Source organism: Morus notabilis, unplaced genomic scaffold, assembly GCF_000414095.1.
Source record: "Morus notabilis unplaced genomic scaffold, ASM41409v2 Scaffold1244, whole genome shotgun sequence".
Taxonomy (NCBI): domain Eukaryota; kingdom Viridiplantae; phylum Streptophyta; class Magnoliopsida; order Rosales; family Moraceae; genus Morus; species Morus notabilis.
Window position 1 is genome coordinate 59,433 of NW_010361435.1, and position 20,342 is coordinate 79,774.

Genomic DNA, 20,342 nt, shown 5'->3' on the forward strand with positions numbered 1-20,342 from the left:
ATTTTGTATCCTATCTGAAGAGAAGTGTTTGGTGCGAAATCTGCTCAAGAAAATGATGCACGTGTAGGTATGAGGTAACCAAACTCCTCCCATCATTTCTTCTATCCTTAGCTAATATCTGGTCCACATTACATCATACAAATTGCATGCGGGTGTTCAGTGTTATTGTATTATAATAATAAAATACTGATAATTTATTGCTAGAATGGGTTCTCAGTAGTTAAATTTACTTAAATTTCGACATACTTTGACACAACTGTAGATCTCATTTGATTTAAAAAATGCATAATTATATCTTAATAAAATAAGTCCCGTAAAAAAATACTAAAATCCAGCCATCCTTTCACATGAGAGCAGTTAAAATTAGGCTGTTCACGATCCTGCAAGCTTGTAATAAGCATTGACCAAGGTCTCGTTTGCCAATAAAATTCTCTACAATTCAAAACATTTTAGCTCCAAAATTGTTCCATAGGTGCATCATTTTGACCTGCTGACTATGTTTACAACTCTACAAAACTCTCACGACTGGGCATATATATGCATCTTGTCCTTCCTAATTCTTTACTCAGTCATTTAACAGGTTTAAGATCGAAATATCAGATATGTACATTGATTCCGAAACGAGTACAAATGCAGTGGAGCATTAAGCTTACAATTAGACCCATCAGTTGATAGGTTCTATATTTACAAAATTGTTGTAAAATGATGTTCTTAGAAGATAAGCAAGTCACACAAAGATATAGGATTCATCTGGCAAATCGCAGCGTCCACTCAGCAGCTAATTCGTCGTGTTTAGCTCTATCTGCCAAATACAAGTGAGCAATACCCGGAACAAGAGGATTATCTGCAAAATGTGGATATCCACGCAAATGATGTAAGAGATTCTCAGCTCAAGTGGAATAGAATGGAAAGGGGTTGATTTTGGGAAGTCAAGTATGCAAGCATACTCTCTATTTCTTTGAGTATTTCGGTGCAAAAGCACAAATAACTACTTTCACTGCATGTATAACAAATTCTTCCAAAACATACACAATCTGAACACAAGAGGCAATCTTCTTCTGTTTTTTTTTTTTTTTTAAGAAAATGTTGTGGAACTTACAAGGGTCAGGCTCCGTGAAAATCAATCGGATTGCAGATAGCACCATTGTAATTGTTCGAGCTGGACTCCAGCCATCCTTCAAGATTTTCAAACTAACATTCCCGGCATCATCAACATTGCAGTGGTAAATTCTCGTCTTGAATACAACCTGAAAAAACCTATTCATTAGTTATACTAAATTCAAGCCATTTGCACATGTTCTTGTTTTATACATGCATCCTAAATCTGTTTCAATATAACAGATCCTTTAGTCTCCGTTTGGTTCGCTAGTTTGAATTTTGTTGATTTGAACTTTTTAATTTGTACAGAAAAAATCAAACTGTGTGGTTTAAATTGTAGTTTGAATTGACGTTTAGTTGTGTAGTTAAAGGTTTAATTTGAATAGGAAATAAAATTCGAGTTTGTGTTTGGTAGGTGTGAAAAGCAGAGAAAGTAGGCACCTTTTTACTGTTCAAAAATGGTTTGAATGGTTAAAGTTGAGGGGGGAGCTAAACTTTAAGTTGGACTGTTCAACTCAGTTCAAATGGAAAATATAATTCAAACTGTGTGCTTACCAAACACTAATTTAAACTGTGCTCACCGTTTAAACTGAGTTGAAGTAAACTAAACCAATAAAACAAATGGGGGCTTAATCAAGTGCTTTCATGTAATGATCTTAACTGCATAGTTCAACGCTTTACTCCACATCTTTTACTGTTCTTCTCTATTCTTTTTTTTTTCAAGAAAATAAACATAAAATTACTCAGAGATGAGAGCATTAAAATTGGGAATACCTTTGGAGGTTTAAATGGATAATCACAGGGAAAAGTGATGTCAAGGAAATATATACCACCTTCATATGGTGTCCCTAAAAACAAGAAGTCAAGAACATACACAGTTAATATTACTTTAAACCAGCCACATCAGCTGAAAAGTGAAAAGTATATTTTACTAGAGATAAATCCCAAGGGTTTATAATTCAGAGGAAAAGAGCATAAAGGAAAACAAAAATATGAAAACGTATTAACCACCAAAATGGGTTCTTATACATCTTTATTAGAGTCATTTTAATTCCCATTCTGCACTGGTATCAGCTACAATTTCAGGATCCATTCAGTGGAATATAAAACGATATCTCGCTTCTTAAAAAAAAAAAGAAAACAAAACAAAACAAAAAAATTAAGAAAAAAAACAAAAAAACCGTTGAATGACAAGCAAAATCGTTTTGTAAAATTACAAACGGAAACTTTTGTTGTTAGAGCTGAATTCTGACTTCTAAATGACCAGTTATTGGCTCAACACACCCAAATAATCATGTTTATTTAGTGGTTCCATGTGGGATTTAGCGTATTAAAAGTTTATGAAATGCATTTTGCCATTCCATTCGTTGTATAATTACCATGTGTAACAAGTTTCCGTTCAACTTCTTTCTTCTTCTTTCTCCTAACTATTTCCACTTAAATTATTACAATTGACCAATAATGACGGTTCACTAAAAATAGCAATATAAAGGTAAATAAAATAACTTTTTTTTAGATTAATAATAATAATAAATAAAGGAACTTTGATAGAGAACTTTATTCCGATTCAGAGCAAAAATTTCAAAGAGCAGAGCTAAAATCAAAGCAGTAATTCCATGATAACCCCAGAATCTGCTCCAAAAGAATCAACTCCAACAGAATCAACTAGTTGTCTGACTCGAAATTAAAGCATGAAGTTTTGAAAATTTAGAAGAGAGATTACCGGGAGGGCCGATGATGGTGGCGACCCAGTGGTAGAGATTGTCGCCCTTGGGGCCGGCGGAGCAGTCGGGAGGAGGTTCCATGTTAAGCTCCGCCATTTCTCTCTGAATTCTCTTCCCCGACGCCGACACCGACGTCGTCGCCACCCACGCCGACGCCGCCGATGACGACGAGGACATCATCTTCTCCAAACGACTGAATAGAGAGAGAAGAGTGAGATATTTGGTTCATGCGTTTATACAAGTTATCCTAAATTTTAGTATTTAAAATTAATTTTTTATGAAAAAAAAAATATTATCAAAATTAAAATTATTAATTTAAACGCATAAAATAAAATAAAAAACTGTAGTTCTTGTTACTAAAAAATGAGGAGAGAAAAAATAAAATTAATGAAAAAAAGAAATTGAAACCAACTGAAGAGATGAGGAGAGAGAACAAAATTAATGGAAATAAGAAATTGAAATGCACCGTTTTGGTTGGAATGGAAAGGAAAAAAATGTTTTGCCAGCGGGACAGCTACTCTACTATATCAGAGCCAGGTTTCGATCCTGGGACCTGTGGGTTATGGGCCCACCACGCTTCCGCTGCGCCACTCTGATTTGTTGTATGTTTCGTGATTAGTTTTTATATAACGTATTATCAACATTTTGTCTCGTCAGATTAGCCCTGCTTTTTATTCCTAATTTAATTCAGTTGAACTCAATTTAAAACAATGAGCACAATTTAAATTCATGTTTAGTAAACACGCAATCTAAATTATCTATGTTTGAATTGAGTTAAATTATCCAACTTAAAATTTAACTCCACTCTAAAGTTTAACCGTTTAAACTATTTTTAAACAGTAAAAAAATACACTCTATCTATTTCACATTTACCAAAAACAAATTTAAATTTTATTCTCTATTCATATTAAAATTTTAACAACACATCTAAACGTCAATTCAAATTACAATTTAAACCACAGTTTAATTTTTTTATTCAAATCAACAAAATTCAAACCAACTAAACAGGACTTAATCTTTTCCCCCGCCATATTATAATATTTTATTGTCACTGAACCAAAGCATAGGATATTTGCAATACTGCCCCTATTCAAAAAATAAATAAAAAAATAATAATAAAAAAATCACTATGAGAGAAAGAAAATACCAACTATACGTGAGTCCCAAGTCCAAGTAAATTGTAACATAGAAGAAACATAATACGCAGGCAGCTCTGGAAGGAAATGCAATGATGGAAAAGTTACCATGAATATTTCAAATGTCCCTTCTTTAATGCCTATTCATTTTAAGCATATATGACCAATTGGAAACAAATAAAGCACATTTGCAAAATCAATTGATTAAGGTACAAAATCAAGGTGTTCATTTGTTTTTTTCCCAAAAACAAAAAATAGAAAGGAGGAAAAATCAAGGTTCTAAGTGCTACTTCAAGAGAATGCCTGCACTAAAACTACTAGAAACACAACCAACATTGACCAAAAAGAATATTCCATTGCTCTGCAATCTCAAAATATGCTTGCTTCAGCTGGCACAATATTAGCACATATAAGTTGGAATCCCTCGACTCAAACAAAAACCAAAGCAAGAAAGGTCGCCGGTATTAATAGCTGAAGCCTCAAAATTTTAAGGTTTGAAGACGACGATCCCGGAGAGACCTCGGGCGAAAGTGAGGAGGGAGAGACAAGTCCGCGGCCACTCGAATTAGAGCTGTTTTCAAAATCAAAACAATCATTTCTAGAGTTGTATCCTTAATTACTATAAAGTCCCCATTTTTCTTGTGTTGGGTAAGTAAGATTTAAGAATATTTGAAATAGTTGGGTTTGGATTCTTACCTTCCTGCAAAAACACAAGATCCAGAACCTGCAAAAAGATGCCCATAAAGAATTAAATTAGGGGTAACTTAAAGGAAAAGGGTATGAAAAAATAATATCACCATGGTCTAAAGATGTAAAATGGTCAACCTACAAATATTAAGAGAGTGTTTTAAGGGCTTGAAGGAGAAATATAGTTTTTCACAAATAGACATGTACTAAGTGTGGATACAAAGCAAAGCCAGAATATTTAACAAACATAAAAACTCTATAAAATACATCTTTGAATTCATGGTTTCATTTCTTCAAAATACACCTCTAAATTTCTTCTAGGATATATATGTTTTATAGCCTAAGGGCCTGCTCAATACATTAGAATCTTTTATTAGAAGGTTCTACTGAGTTTGAGAAGCATCATAAAAACAACAGTTGAGGTGGCCATATGATTCCGATATACATAATAAACTGCATAGTAAAAAGAGGGGGAAAAAAACAAAACAAAACAAAAAAAAAACCCCGACAAAACTTACTTGGATCAGTATCGGTCTGAGTAGCTGTGCCATCAAAATCACATGTTCCACCAACACTCCGCATTCTTTGATAATAGTTGTTATATGCATATGAAGCGTGATTCACAAGACTATCAGGGAGATAACATGGCTGCCCGGGTTGTATGGCACTGCAGTTAGCTTGGCCTTGTCCACACGCCCAGTTTAAACCCTCTTGCAACTTGTCAGGATCCGCATCAGACTTTGCCACACAAAAAACAGCCGAAGAATTTCCAGTAGCTCGACCAGAAGTGCCCAAATTCAATGGATAAACAGTGCTGCCATTCGTAAAGAGCACACCCCAATTCTTTTCCGACACAGGTCCTGACCTCTTGTCTTCGTTAAACAACTCATAGATATATGTGTTTATGGGAAAATTTGGCTGACTTGGCGGACCTGAATTGTTTAGAACTCGCCGGATCAAGTTATTATTGAAGGTCTCTGCGTTTTCTACAGTAGCATCAGGTTCCTTAGCTCCACCAAGCCAAGGCCAACCAGCTTCAGTGACAACAATAGGGATCCCAGTGAAGTTTGAGGCCTCAATAGCGTAATAGGTAGCATCCACCATCGCATCAAACATGCTGTTGTAGTGGAAAAGAGTGTTCGGGTCAACAATCTGCTTGACCGAGGGAAGTGGTTTGAAAAGAGCATAATCAATCGGGAAAATACCGTTCCCTCGGGTGTACCCATAATACGGATAGGCGTTTAACATGTAATAGGAATTCGTGTTTTTCAAAAACTGGAGGAGTTGGTAGATTGTGGAGTTCCACGAAGAATTGAAGTTGGCAGTGGAGGGGGGGAAAGACCTAGGGATGATGTCCATAGATTGTGGAGTTGAGACTTTGACCTGAAAATTTAGATTTGCAGCGACTAGTGCTTTGTGAAGGTAATTCATGGCAGAAACCAAGACCGAAGCAGCATTGGGAATTGAGGTGAGAACCTCGCTACCTACAGCAATGGTAGTGATATTAGTTGTGGGCACGTAAGCTGCAACATTCTTGTTAACCCATGCAGCGGCTACTGATGGAGACTCTCCGATACCAAGAACTTCCTCATTCGCGACACCCACCATTACTTCTATTCCACTCCCAGCAAGGGCTTTCAGCAAGCGAGTATTGGCATCATAAAGGCGTACATGTGTGAATTGATGGGCTTTTAGAATTGCAACAATATCTATTTCTGATGGAAGGGTGGAAACATCAGTTCCAATGTTTATCCCAACAAATGCACCTACAAGTTCAAAAAGGGAGTAGGTTGTTATACTCTCAATACTGTGCTTGTCAATCTATCTTTCTTTTTACAATGAACCTCTTTCCACTAGACTGAAAACTTAAAATGTTCAAACCATCTTTAATAAATAACAAACCAAGCTATGTTTATCTACATGTACATGTGAAGACATGCCTCGGGTCGTCCTCAACCACAATGAACTGCAAGAACTTGATTCAAGCATTTGGTTTTATGCAAATCAGCAGAAAACACTAAATAGCGGGAAAAGAGATTGTTACAAGTCTGTTACGTTACCCAATGCGTTGGCAAACATGCCAACTAAGAGGAAAAACAGGCTTCCAAGCCATTTTTCACGCACCATCCAGTCTGATGAAAATCTGCACTCCTTTCTCGTTTAATTCTCAAGTCCTCAACTGTCAAAATCAGCAAATAGATAGAAGCTGAAGTAAAATCCCATGAGCTAAAGACAAAATTTGAACAGATAGATTGTGATAAAAAAATGCCTTTGGAAATTATTCGAAAAAGATAATCTGATAATGTATATGTAGTAAGAAAATATCTGAACTCTACGGAAAAGTTTAGGAATACAGATAGTCAAATATGTTTTTGTTAGGAAAATCAACAAATCATAACTCACTCAGACCTGTTTCATCAACAAATACATGACACTTAAAAACATCATCTTTCTTCCTAGATAAGCACATGACATAAATGCCTCAAACAAAACTTAAATGAACAATGCCACCGAATTTTTACCAAGTTTCACCAGCATAAATTATCGACACAACATCATCTTGTATTAGATAATAAAACTACTAACTATTCTCACTTGATCAAGGAAGCTAGGAGATGCCTAACCTCTGGTAATAAAGGAAAAAAAAATCTTACGATCCATGACCATTTCTCCGTATACCGTCTATTTCGCACCCAAAGATAATTCTGCCCAACAACCATGACTAACCCACCCAAAGATAATTCTGCCCAACAACCATGACTAACCCACCTTCACGATAATTCAACAGTTTGCACAGTTCACACAGTCTAACAAGCCCAATTGCTAAGGTGCCATATAGTAATGAAGCTTGCGGAGAAATGAAAGCTCTAGTTCTTTACCAACTAATAGTGACATTTTTTCTACAAGTTATAAAAAGTAAAAACATAGCACATGTTTGGCGAATGGCCCAAAAGACTCGAATAATTCCAAATGGTACTAAAAAATGGTCCTAATTCATGATATTTCAAACTTTATCAATTAAATAATTAGTATATTATGCTGTAAACGCTGCAAGATGAGTTCAATAATCCAAAAAAAAAAAAAAAAAAAAAACCCAAATATAGAAAAGAAGTACAACTTAAACAAGCAGCATGACATAAACATTATCTTGAGAAGCTCCTAAAAAAATGTCTGACAACTTCCAAGTAAGTTTCCCAGTCAGGATGTTCAAAAACCAAATAAGGTAAATTTGCAACATTACCCCTTTTAAAGCATGCTTAATTAGCATGCTTAAGTTTCCCAGTCAGGATGTTTAATTAGCATTTCAGGAGGGTGAGTAGACCAAGAAAATATGGAACATATATGTGTGTGTGTGTGTATTTCACACAAAACCCAGATGCCAAATCCTCTTCCCTACCTTGCAAGTCCCACTCCCACACACACACACACACACACAAAAAGGAAGAGGAACAATGACAAGGAACCCAGAAGCAGAATCGACATCGACAAAAAAAAAAAAAAAAAAAAAAAGAGTAAAAAATACCTGATCGAAAAAATTCCCAGCTGTGAAATCCAGAGATAAATCCCTACAAAACCCACACAAGTAAACAAAGCACAGAGAAATAGTATAGACACACGCCCACTCGAACAAAGAAAGAAAAACTGAAGGGAACACAGAAAAGAATTTTAGAAAAGATTCTCAGAAAAAAGTAGTAATTTCAAAGCAAGTTGTTCTTCAATGTGGAAGCCAGAACACCGCGCTTAAACCAAACCCACAAAGCATTACCACTTCTAGTATGTACTACCAACAATAAATAAATAAAAATTGATTTTTTTTTTTTTGGGTCTGACAAACTATACCCCACTTAATTTCCCAGCCATTATAACTTATTATATTCTACGCGTACGTAGTCATATATTATTAATAAAGGGGAAAAAATAAAATTTTCTCAATTCTTAAACCTTCCAATGGCAGCTTTGCTACATAGCTAGACTGAAATCAAACACGATCCAATTACGTCAATTTTTTGTTTTGTTTTTGTTTTGTTGTTGTTTGTTTCGTGTCTTTTGTCTTTTTTTTTCTTCTTCTTTTCTTCTTTTTTGAAATTTTATTACACGAAAATGCATGTGCTGGGACAGAACGCATCAAGATCGTCACCTAGAAATAAATTTACTTTTGAATTTCTAATTTTTATTTTCTTATTGTTGAATATTGGTTGACTTATTTAATGAAATTATTTAATTCTTTTTATTTTCTCCTTACAAAAAGTCCATTTTATCAAGTGGAAATAAGAAGGTAAAGGTGACGAAAAGTCACGTTCGAAACGACCGTTCAAATTCATGGCAATAATGGGGTGCTCACCACTATTATTACTCAAAAAAAGTAACAATCAGCATAATTTTTTTCTCATTTTTTAATAGGATATGAATTTTTTTTCCTTAAGAAAAAGGAATTTTTAGGGGAGAATATGTTATTTTATGTCATTAATGGGAATTGTGCTTTAACTGTGAGATTAATTTTTTAACATATGTAGTAAGAGTAATTTTATGTGACGTATTTTAAATTTTTATACAAATTTATATAGATTTGATCGTTAAAAAATTAATCTAACAGTTAAAAATAATTATTTTCATCGGTGGAGCAAAATAACATGCTCCACCATATAGATATCCAAAAAAAAATCTAAGCATCACAATTTAATCTTGTTCATTTTACTAATTCAAGTTTTTAATTTCAGTTTTATTACTGTTAAAAACTCTCACTTAAAGTCGCATCTCAATTCGAATTAAAAACTCGTACTAACGAACCAAACGAGAAGATGTTTCATCTTTATCAAGTTATGTTTATTTTATTTTGACGAGATCCAATATGAAAGTTGCTTCTCAAAAGGGAAAAAGACATATTTATTTAATTTAAGCAGATGAACTTCTATCCAATTTAAAAAGACTATTTTATTCTTTAAAAGAATTATTAATAAAAAAAATAGACGAGACAATATAGTACTATTTTCTTTGAACTCTTCCTCCCTTCTATTTAAATCATTATAATTTTTTGCATCTTTCACATTGATTTGAATCATGGTTCATAGTTCGCTACAGTATTTTCTCTCATAAAAAATACACATAAATCGAAAATAATTTTAATCTCATGATTCTAATCCATGAACCAAACGTCTAATTTCTCTAACTTTATTTATCTTTTTTGTTCTCCATCCGTCCAACCAAACATAACTTGGAATATTTTTGATTGCCCACAAATGAGTCTCACAAAGGGTAATTTGTGCTCAACTGAGTTTTGGAGAGCAATTCAAAAAGGAAGGAGATCTTGCGTTTGGTTGGTAGATTCGTACCATGATTTGTATCATAGTTCGTGGTTTACTACAGTGTTTTTTCTCATAAAAAACACACATAAATCACAAATAATTTTGAATCATGATTCTGAATTCATGAACTAACCGTTAGGGAGCAACCAGACAGAGTGTTGGTTAAGTAGTTAGCTAAGGTCGGACATTTGATTTGTCCAATTCATATGCACTAGTTACCTTTTATTCACTCTCGTAAATTATCAATAGAAAAATATATAACTCTACGCATATTAAAAAAAAAATATCTTGCGCTGAGTATATGAAAATCGCCCCCACACATTGTTTATATGAAGTACAATGGGAGCCTTACAATAATGAAACAAAATTATAAATTTGAAAAGTCGAATTTGTATATTAAAGTAAATAAATTAGGTTACGTTTGATTTATGAGGTTAAAATTATAGTTTATGATTTTAATTTTTTTATGAGAAAAAAATACTATAGTAAAATTAAGAATTATGATTTTAAATCAGACAAAATCTTTAATAAGTGATGTTTGGTTAGATGATTCAAATCATGATTTGAATCATGGTTCATGGTTCGTTACAGTGTTTTTTCTCACAAAAAATACACGTAAATAAAAAATAATTCTAATCACATTTTAATTTACAAACCAAACACTTGTTGATCACTCATTTACTCGGTAAATCACTTTTGTACATATCCCATTATCCCTTTTACTTATATTTTGACTCGTACATACAAGTGTAATTTACACAACATCATTTTCTTCTCATGCGACTTACTATACAATAATGATTATTACAGGTTAATCAAGCAATAAATTCACACACACCTCCAATGTTGAAGTTTAGAGTTTGAAGCTCTCACTCCTAATTATTACAAACATCATGTAAGGACCATTACTGTTTTTTTTTTTTTTCCCCCCCTCTAAAGGAAACAATGACCATTACTTGAGTTATTGATGCTATTATTTTCAAATATATATATTTTTTGAGGGATTTTCCAAACAAAAGTACAGTGTGTATGTTACATGTATACAAATTTTTACTGTAGTAAAAAAGTTAAATATAATTATTTTTTATAGTTTTTTATTATAATAAAATTTAAATTTTAAACTCGAATCGGTGAAATAAATGAGACTGTTATGTTTTATACCTCTAATCTAAATGTAGTATCTTGAAAAAGAAAAGAACGTTAGAAAGGACCGTTTCTTGTGTTCGTTTAAAAGGCAAAAGCCAGAAAATCGACAATCTTAATCAAATGGGACCCAGAGGAATCAAAACAAAATGGAAAACTTAGGATTGTCTTGGAAATAAAAGGGTCCAAGAGAAGCGAATCAAATTGAAGAGAAGACCATAGTGAAAAAGAAAAAAGAAAAAAAGTTAGCTGATTGATGCTTAGTTGTAAAGTGAGGCTGAAAGGGTACAAATCGTCAAAAAGAAGTTGGCTCTTTCTATAGACACTCTCTGTTGCCTTCCTTTTTCACTCGCTGCTAAGAAAGACCCACCCATCAGTGTTGCAGGGTGGATGAAAATATCGATATTTACATAAATATTTAAATTTAAATTTTATAAAAATGTTGATATTTATAAAAATATTAGTATTTAAATTTTATGAAAATATTGATATCGGTAGAAATTAACTTAAAAAAATAGAAATTCATATTAAAATATTATATTTTTAAATGAGACTTTAAGAAATTTTAAAATAGATAATAATACATTAATTAGATAAAATTTTTAATTAAAATATTAATTATTTGATAAATATGCAAGATAAAATGTGATCATAATACTATAAATATTAAGCACACGTTCACAAATTAAGTAAATAGTTGAAAGTCAACGTAATATATATATATATATATATATATATCATACATATATGATTTCATACATGATGATAAATTATCAATACTAAAAAGAGCTTTTAGGAAGTTCGAAGGTATTTTGAACACATTTTTGGTTTAAATAATACTTATACCAAGACATGGAGTTTGAATAGCTCCTTATATAATTTTAGACATGTCATATTTTTTAATTTTTTCTGAAAAATAAAATAATATATATGTATATATAAAGTTGCGGATATTTCTGTGGAAATTTTACCTATATTTCTGCAATATTTTCATAAAAGTTTCACGATATTTGGTCATTTAACACTATGTAAAATATTAATTATTTGATAAATATGCAAGATAAAATGTGATCATAATACTATAAATATTAAGCACACGTTCACAAATTAAGTAAATAGTTGAAAGTCAACGTAATATATATATATATATATATATCATACATATATGATTTCATACATGATGATAAATTATCAATACTAAAAAGAGCTTTTAGGAAGTTCGAAGGTATTTTGAACACATTTTTGGTTTAAATAATACTTATACCAAGACATGGAGTTTGAATAGCTCCTTATATAATTTTAGACATGTCATATTTTTTAATTTTTTCTGAAAAATAAAATAATATATATGTATATATAAAGTTGCGGATATTTCTGTGGAAATTTTACCTATATTTCTGCAATATTTTCATAAAAGTTTCACGATATTTGGTCATTTAACACTATGTTTTATTCAGAAATAGAAATTTCTGTGAAAATATCGATATTTACGGAAATATCCGTGAAAATTTCAGAATATTCTGCGGAAAAGATACTATACGCCTATTTTCATATCAGTACTTCTAAAATATGAAAATTTTCACACAAATATCAGTAAAAATGTCGATATTTTCATCCTTAGTTGCAAGGATAATAGCGAAACCATCTCAGGCCCACAAAGACTTAGCAACAAAATTAAAAGTAATTTTAGTAAATACATTTTTTTAAGGGAAAATGCCCAAAAACAATCTTTTGTCAAAATACTACTTTTATCCTTCTTATTATGCAAATGCACAAAATACCATGTGTTTAAAAAATCAGAGTTAAAATATCTCCTAAGGCAATTAAATTTTTAAATAGTATTAACACTGATGCCCTCTGAACTTTATGGTCTTTCTCAGTTTGCCCTTAAATTTTAAAAACACTCACTTTGTCCATAAACTTTGAATTGTTTCCACTCAACTCCTTCTGTTGTAATTTGTGTTACAATAGATAGAAAAAAAGAGAATAACGCAATCATGTGGTCTTTCTGTTTTAATTTTTATTAAAAAGAAAAAGATAAAAACCACATGACCAGACTTAACCCCCTCTTTTCTGGCTAATTTTAATAAAAATTGCAACAACATGGATTAGGTGAGAACAATTCAAAATTCAGGGTACAAAATGAGAGTTTTTAAAGTTCAAGTGGCGAACTGAGAGTGACCCCAAAGTTCAGGGACACCAATAAAAATAATCCTAAGATTATCCTTCCCTATCTATATTAATTGGTATTTTAGATATGATTTAACTAAAAAGCTAAATAAAAAAAATTAAAATTTTAAAATGAATATTCCAATTAAACAAATACTTTGATTATTTTGGGGGGTTTTTCATTTTTTTAAGATTGATTTTATTCAATACTTTAGTTTAATAATGTTTTCAATTATGTTTAATGAAGGGTGGGAAGACTAATCTTCATTTAAGAAATAAGTGCTTCAGGGGGTATATTAAGCCTTATTTTATAAACACAAAAGGCGTTTAAGGCATTTGCATAGTAAGAAGAGAACTCTTTAAATTTTAGTTTAATTTAACTATTTTAATAAGCAATTTTTAGATGAACCACTCTAACATTACTCTCTATTTTAACTAAACAATAAATTTAAAATATAAATAACTTTATTATATTTATAAAAAAATCATGATTTATTACTGTTTGAAAGAATAAACTGATAGGAAAAAAATAAAATGGCTAATCTCTTTTTACTAGTTATGTTTGGCTAGTGTGAAATGCATTCTCATAATAACTATTTAGCTAATAGTTGTAATGAAGAAAAGTAAAAAAAAAAAAAGATTAAATCATTAATTATTTTGACTAAATACATAAAATGGTTAACTAAAGATATTAAAAAAATAGTATATAGGCAGAATACAATGTGTATTTTTGGTATTATCCCTATTTTCTGAATGTTTTTAAGTAAACGTCATATTTTTTGGACAATTGAAGTAAATGACACATTTATTGGTATTGTTTATTTACTTATTGTGAATATAGTATACAAGACATATATTTTTAATTACTAATAAATGCTGTATTTAGCGGCTAGCCGGGTAAAATAAAAAATTTACTGGTACATATACCATTCACGACAATCATATTTATTAAAAACCATTTCAAAAATATGCTATTGCCTCTTTATCCAAGACAAAATGTTATTTGTTATTTAGAAAAATTAGAAAATGCACCATTGTAACTCACTTCTTTAATTTTGTTTCTCCCCTAGAATTTTACCCAACCGTAGTAACTAAATATATAGATGAAAGAAAGTGATAACATAAACTTCAGTGTTAATAAAGGACGTAATTTTTATGTTTGGTCAGTGACGTCTGGAGGGGCATTACTGTAGATTTCCTTTCATTATTTCATAGATGTGTATTAAATATGATATAATATTATAGATTTGATGAGATCAGAACTCCAGTACACTAAATAAATAACACTCAAAGCAGAATATATGTTTTTTAAAAATACTTTTTGTATCCAGATCTAAGTTGTTTAATGAATTATTGTGTATAAACAAAAATGAATTAAAGTTTTTCCTTTTTGTTTTTGGACCAGAATTAACTATTCTTCATGCAATGACCAAAACTATCCCTTCCTAGCAGCATGGATATGAATAGGTCAAAAATTCAGCAGCAATCAAGACAGGGAAGCCTATAGAATCAAATATGTTTTCCAACATTAGATATAATAATCTCCCACCACAAAGTTGTCTCAACAGAACTAGAAAGACTCCGATTAAATCTCATCCAACAGAGCTAACAAACATTAAAACAAACTAGATTTTGAAATCTCTCTGAAAGCAAACATAGCGGAACAAGTCACTATCCTCTAGCTTAGAGACAGTTCTGTACCCCCAGTTCAAGGAGTTGGAGACCTAGCTCCATTGGGTTCCTCACGGTAGTTATTGGGACTTCGGCCGACACTTCGTCGCTTTGGGCTCTGGCTTCTGCTTCGGCTTGGACCCCTGACTGGGCTCTGACTACGGCTCCTTGAGCCATTGTAGCGTGGAGATTGTGAGTATGACCTCTCACGGCTATACCTTCTCTCCTGCGGTGACACAGATCTGGCCCAGAAAAAAAAAAAAAAACCAAACCAAACCCGGGTTTAGGCGTTGAAAATATTGCAAAGACCTAATAGAAAAAAGGATACAAATCTTGGACTGGAGCAGATAAGAAGCCAGAATCAACCAAATAATCACAAAGTAGAAACTCAAAATAAAACAGAAAAGAGACTTCTGCTCATTAGAAGAAGCTGGTCTACAGAACAAAGCCAAACTGTTTCAGTTAAAACAAGTAGAGTCTACTAAACCCCTCACACCTTAACAGCAATTCACGTGAATCAAAAGGCAAAAACATTAAGTTGATGCATGGAAGGAAATAACTAATTGTGTTCCTTACACGAAGAAAATTCTTAAAGAGTAAAATTATAAGAACAGGAGGTAAACTTAAACGCCACTTGCCTCGAGTAATTTCTTTGTTTGGGTGGGGAATAATACTCTCCGCTACGGGAGCGAGACCTTGCCTGACGTGGAGGTGGGGATCTGGAATATCGAGGAGGAGACCGTCTCCGATCCCGATAGCGACCCCTGCATAATATCAACACTACTTAGGAAAAGAATACGGAAAACCTGGTATTATCAAATATCAACTACTATTACAGAGTGAAAACTCAATGTCTTAAGTCACACAAGCCTTTATGACAAACTTCATAATTCAGAATTCAAAGATTGTAGCACAAATGTTAAACAAATACTAAATAGTTCAGGAATTTGACCAATATACTAAATGGGTGAAAAAAAGAGAGCATCTAACTAGCGCTCTCTTTAAGTATTGAAACTAGAACAAAATTGCATTACTGAAAACCTTCTTCAGGTAATGGGATAAAATAATCTTGATTTTGTAAATGAGCTTGAAATCAATACATTTTTTCAACTGCGTAAATTTAACAGTTCGCTAAGAATTATTTATCGTAAACAAACAAGCCACAGTCAGCATTTTGTAATTATTCAACTGCCTCTCTCAATACCAATTACCACAAAAAGAAAAAAAGAATAAAAAAGACATGCATTAGAGAATTCATTTTAAGAAAATCAAATTTCAAATTCACGTGATAGAAGAACAATAAAGAACTTACCTCCCTCGCTCCCGTTGTCTCATATCAGATGGCTTCTTCCTGTTCTCCTCTGCAAACACAACGGTTACCTCACGACTGAGAAGAACCTGTCCGTCCATATGATATTTAGCCTCTGCGGCATCAGTAGGATCAACATATTGGACAAAGCCAAATCCACGCGGTTCCCTGAGGGTAAAAAAAGGAAAAGAAAACACACAACAAAAGGGAGACAACATTAAGTAAAAACAAGTTCAAAACATGAGATATACAATGAAGGACAACTGTGATTTGCTGACAAGTCCTTTGCATACCATAAACCTTTACTAGTAAATCTTGTCGTAAATTTCCCCAATAGATGGAGGGTCATGATAAAAGAGCAAGCACTAGGCTGCTGACCTTGCAAAGTGTCAGTTATAAGATGACTTGAAATTCTTCAAGACTTGGAATATCTTCACATCACATTGTATTCAAACCCAACTTCCTTCAAATCTTCACTATCATTAACATCATCTCGAAAAGAACTCTAATTACTTGATTGGTGTCTTCAAAACTCTAAATTCACTGCTAAACCTCAACAACTTCAATAACGCACTCAGCAAATGATAATGAAGTACACGATGAAGAAAAAGCCCCACGTCAAGGAGGGAAATCTAGAGTAACAACTCACAAAAGGCATTTTAAACGATTGTTCGAATCTCAAAAGAAAAAAATCTTAAACCTATTGAAGCAATGCTAATAGAATCTATCCCTCTAGTCTTATGAAATAAAATCAAGAGAATGGGGCAGGCCAAGGAGCAGCATCACCAAATGTTATAGACAAAGAGGCACTACATCAGTGTTATTTCATAAAACCTATATTTAGCAACAAGTTTAATGTCATTTCAACTGTAATTATCTCAAAAAATGAAAAATTAAAGAACACGCCAAAAATGTCCCAAAAATACAGTAAGAAACTAAAATATTAATTTCTTAAGAAAAGAGAAAATAGATAGAAATATAAATTTTATCCTGTAATGTTCCAAGTTCAACAAATACAATCACTAATCAGATATGCTCACCCAGTATAATAATCTTTTGGCAAATAAATGTCCTTAAGAGGACCAAACTGTCCAAATGGCCTTCGAAGATCATCTTGCCTGCGTAACATAACAGCACAACATAAAAATGAGGGGGAAGGAGAGAACGACATTATATCCTATTATTCTAAAAAAATGACAAACAAAAAAGTACTGAGCAAATGGTATTCACCAAACAAAGATACAAACAAGATAGGATAAGAACAAAACCACATGTGGAGGGTTCTCTAAAAAACAAAAAAGGTGATCCTCATGCTATCTAAGAACTAGAAATAACTATTGCATTCAAAAACAAAATGAAGAAGTGAATTGCTTTTTAGAACTCGCGTAATGTGTATTTTATTACATATCTTCAAATATAAACATGAGAACAAGATTATGGAAGAAATGTAGGGCCCCTTTGGTAACATTTTCAAAATGATTTTGTTTTCAGTACAAAAGTAAAAATGAAATTGTTTTAAGAATCATTTTAGGACCGATTTTGAAATTGCGTTTGGTTGATTTTTTAAGAGATTGTTTTGAGTATAATAAAAACGTGAAATCGTGTTTGGTTATAATTATTAATTAATATATTATAACATTGTTGATAAGTACTAGAAAATAAAAACAAAAAAGGAAAAACAACTTTCAACCGTTTCTAATTCATTCACAAAAACCATTCTCACTGTTTTTTGTGTTTGTTTTCGTTTTCAAAACATTTGCTAAACAAACACAGTTTGCAGACCATTTTCATTTCCGTGTCTTAAAAGACGTGCAAAAACGTTTACAAAAACAATCTAAAACCAATTCCAAAAACAATCTTCTATAATTTTGCTCTCGTGTATTTTGACCTGTTAGTCTTCTGGGCAAGATAGTTATCTTAATTATGCACACTAGGGCCACAACCCAAAAAAAAAAAGTCAAGTTAAGTCAAGTTCACTTAACATGAATACATATATGCTATAGCTAATTAGGGTAGTTCCTAGAAAAAATAAACTCCACACTTATTTAATATTCGTGTAATATTCATTATTCTAACTTTGTAGTTTTGCAGATACAAACATCATCTGGACAATCCGCATAAGAGATTTGGAAAAAGATGCAAAAAGCCATCCATGCTCAATGGGTTATCTTTTTCCATACAGCTTTAAAAAATTAAGAACAAAATCAGTTCATAAAACAAAAAGTGGAATGTCATGGTAAAACAACCAATATTCATCATTGTTCACTGGTCAACAAAAAGACAATAAAAAAGTTTTTGCATTAAGAACATATAATCTGAACAGTTGACGAGGACAGACCTACAGTCGTGGCGAAGATTGCGAACTAGAAGACTAGTAGGAAGATCTCTACCACGACCTCCATGGCGGCCCCTAGGACTTGGGCTTCGTCCTCTCCGGTCATAACCTCCCCTTGGGGGTGATGGACTGTAACTCCTCCTCCTCATATTAGAAAGCTTTTTATTTCTGAAACATTCCAGTTGATTAGAAACTTGAATAAGCAAAAGCAGCAGCAGCGGTAACACAATAAAACAAACCATGTAGAAGTAACAGACCCAATGGTATGAAAAAGAGCTAAAAAGTCAAATAACTAGTTTATGTCTAAAGCCACTGCTAGTTTTATGGTTTGCTTACAGAGCATAACACTTTTTCTAAATCCTCTATTAGGAGGAAAAATAACAAAGACAACAACAACAACATAGACACAAACATTGCACATCAGCCTTTACATCCAAAAGATACACACATCTAACCCTTTTACAATCAATCATGGAAAAGATCCACAAAAAGGGATACAAATACAGATTAACATTCGACAAGAAAATAAAACAAAACAAGTTAAAGTCTTATAATAAGACTCGACCCTACCATAAAATCCATAGTTGTCACCAGTCATCACTCAAATTTATGCTAGAGCCATGTTGTTCATATCATTAGTCAAAACATTGGCAAAAGAGATAAAAGCAAATAGCATAATTTTTTCAATTCTGAAAAGTATTATGTTCCCCCCACCCATTTTGCAAAGTTAAGATCCTGTCAAGCAAAAGATTTTACTAAGGTCTCGTTCATTTCACCGATTCGAGTTTTCAGTTCTAGGTTTTCTAGAGTTAAAAACTCTAAGAAAATATCATATCTAACTTTTTCTGCTACAGTTAAAAGCTTTCAGAAAATGTCAAACCTCAACTCAAATTGAAAACTCAAATCCGCGAAGCGAGGCCTAAATTTCAATTCAAAGGTCATTATAACTAGTTAGCAAGACAAGTACGCAAGTAGCAGAAAATATCATATCTAACTTTTTCTGCTACAGTTAAAAGCTTTCAGAAAATGTCAAACCTCAACTCAAATTGAAAACTCAAATCTGCGAAGCGAGGCCTAAAGTTCAATTCAAAGGTCATTATAACTAGTTAGCAAGACAAGTACGCAAGTAGTAAAAACATAAAATAAAAGAAAATAAAAAATCCCTCAAAATGCTATAAAGCCAAAAAAACATAAAGGAATGTTGTTCAAGTTCTTTAGAGGTCGCAAAAACCCACAATATAGAGAACTTCGTTCTAGCCCACAAGGGAAATAAAATTGACTTTTGACGTCATAATTTGTTCTATTTCTATCCTGTCACACAAACACAAAAAGAAGAAAAAGATAATCGCGTCAACTTTCTTAATGAAGCTAAAACCCGTAAATTTGCCCAGAAAGAATAAAAGCAAAACCCTAAGATTTGAATCTGACAAAGAACAGAAACATCGAACAGAAATACTCGAACAAAATTGGGAACAGAATAGAATGAACAACATCAAACCCTAAACCGATGCATAAACTTATATCATCGAAAGCAACAATCGGAAAGCAATTCTCCAGAAATACCTAACCCTAATTGCAAGAATATCCTAAACCCTAACAATGCGAAAGCGAAGACGTTCGAAAAAGCGAAAAGGAAGAGAGAGATAGAGAGAGAGACCTGAAGGCTGAAGCGAAAGAGAGAGGGTTGGGTAGTGGCGGAAGAATAAGTAGAATGACACGGCTTGCTAATATAACAAAAAGCCACGCGCATATACACTAATAAATAAA

General features: G+C 32.5%; 3 protein-coding genes and 1 non-coding gene across 4 annotated transcripts; all 4 read right to left on the reverse strand.

The window, feature by feature from the left end:
- Positions 1–581: 581 nt before the first annotated feature.
- Positions 582–3,066, reverse strand: LOC21385903 (constitutive photomorphogenesis protein 10). The gene is made up of 4 exons (XM_010099503.2): positions 2,822–3,066; positions 1,873–1,946; positions 1,100–1,247; positions 582–844 (listed from the first exon to the last, which is right to left on the reverse strand). The coding sequence occupies exons 1-4, from the start codon at positions 3,000–3,002 to the stop codon at positions 747–749; spliced, it is 501 nt and encodes a 166-aa protein (XP_010097805.1). The 5' UTR covers positions 3,003–3,066; the 3' UTR covers positions 582–746.
- A 281-nt stretch (positions 3,067–3,347) lies between these two features.
- On the reverse strand, positions 3,348–3,419 carry TRNAM-CAU. Its single transcript has one exon. It is a non-coding gene; the product is annotated as a tRNA-Met (tRNA).
- Positions 3,420–4,125: 706 nt separating this feature from the next.
- On the reverse strand, positions 4,126–8,386 carry LOC21385904 (glucan endo-1,3-beta-glucosidase 4). Its single transcript, XM_010099504.2, has 5 exons — positions 8,169–8,386; positions 6,706–6,824; positions 5,164–6,411; positions 4,655–4,682; positions 4,126–4,529 (listed from the first exon to the last, which is right to left on the reverse strand). Exons 2-5 carry the CDS (start codon positions 6,770–6,772, stop codon positions 4,388–4,390), a joined length of 1,485 nt encoding a protein of 494 aa, XP_010097806.1. The 5' UTR covers positions 6,773–6,824; positions 8,169–8,386; the 3' UTR covers positions 4,126–4,387.
- Positions 8,387–14,764: 6,378 nt separating this feature from the next.
- On the reverse strand, positions 14,765–20,272 carry LOC21385905 (serine/arginine-rich SC35-like splicing factor SCL33). The gene is made up of 6 exons (XM_024166525.1): positions 20,233–20,272; positions 18,579–18,743; positions 17,281–17,358; positions 16,244–16,408; positions 15,570–15,695; positions 14,765–15,173 (listed from the first exon to the last, which is right to left on the reverse strand). Exons 2-6 carry the CDS (start codon positions 18,722–18,724, stop codon positions 14,969–14,971), a joined length of 720 nt encoding a protein of 239 aa, XP_024022293.1. The 5' UTR covers positions 18,725–18,743; positions 20,233–20,272; the 3' UTR covers positions 14,765–14,968.
- Positions 20,273–20,342: the final 70 nt, after the last annotated feature.

Excerpts from the sequence above, each read along its gene's own strand:
- LOC21385904 (XM_010099504.2), bottom strand. The coding sequence starts at position 6,772 with ATGGTGCGTGAAAAATGGCTTGGAAGCCTGTTTTTCCTCTTAGTTGGC. Across the intron at positions 4,683-5,163 it reads TCAGACCGATACTGATCCAA|GTTCTGGATCTTGTGTTTTT; the intron begins GTAAGTTTTGTC and ends ATCTTTTTGCAG. Across the intron at positions 4,530-4,654 it reads TCTTGTGTTTTTGCAGGAAG|CTCTAATTCGAGTGGCCGCG; the intron begins GTAAGAATCCAA and ends TTTTGAAAACAG.
- LOC21385905 (XM_024166525.1), bottom strand. The coding sequence starts at position 18,724 with ATGAGGAGGAGGAGTTACAGTCCATCACCCCCAAGGGGAGGTTATGAC. Across the intron at positions 17,359-18,578 it reads AATCTTCGCCACGACTGTAG|GCAAGATGATCTTCGAAGGC; the intron begins GTCTGTCCTCGT and ends TATGTTACGCAG. Across the intron at positions 16,409-17,280 it reads CCAAAAGATTATTATACTGG|GGAACCGCGTGGATTTGGCT; the intron begins GTGAGCATATCT and ends TTTTACCCTCAG.
- LOC21385903 (XM_010099503.2), bottom strand. The coding sequence starts at position 3,002 with ATGATGTCCTCGTCGTCATCGGCGGCGTCGGCGTGGGTGGCGACGACG. Across the intron at positions 1,947-2,821 it reads CACCATCATCGGCCCTCCCG|GGACACCATATGAAGGTGGT; the intron begins GTAATCTCTCTT and ends TCTTGTTTTTAG. Across the intron at positions 845-1,099 it reads TTTCACGGAGCCTGACCCTT|ATAATCCTCTTGTTCCGGGT; the intron begins GTAAGTTCCACA and ends CACATTTTGCAG.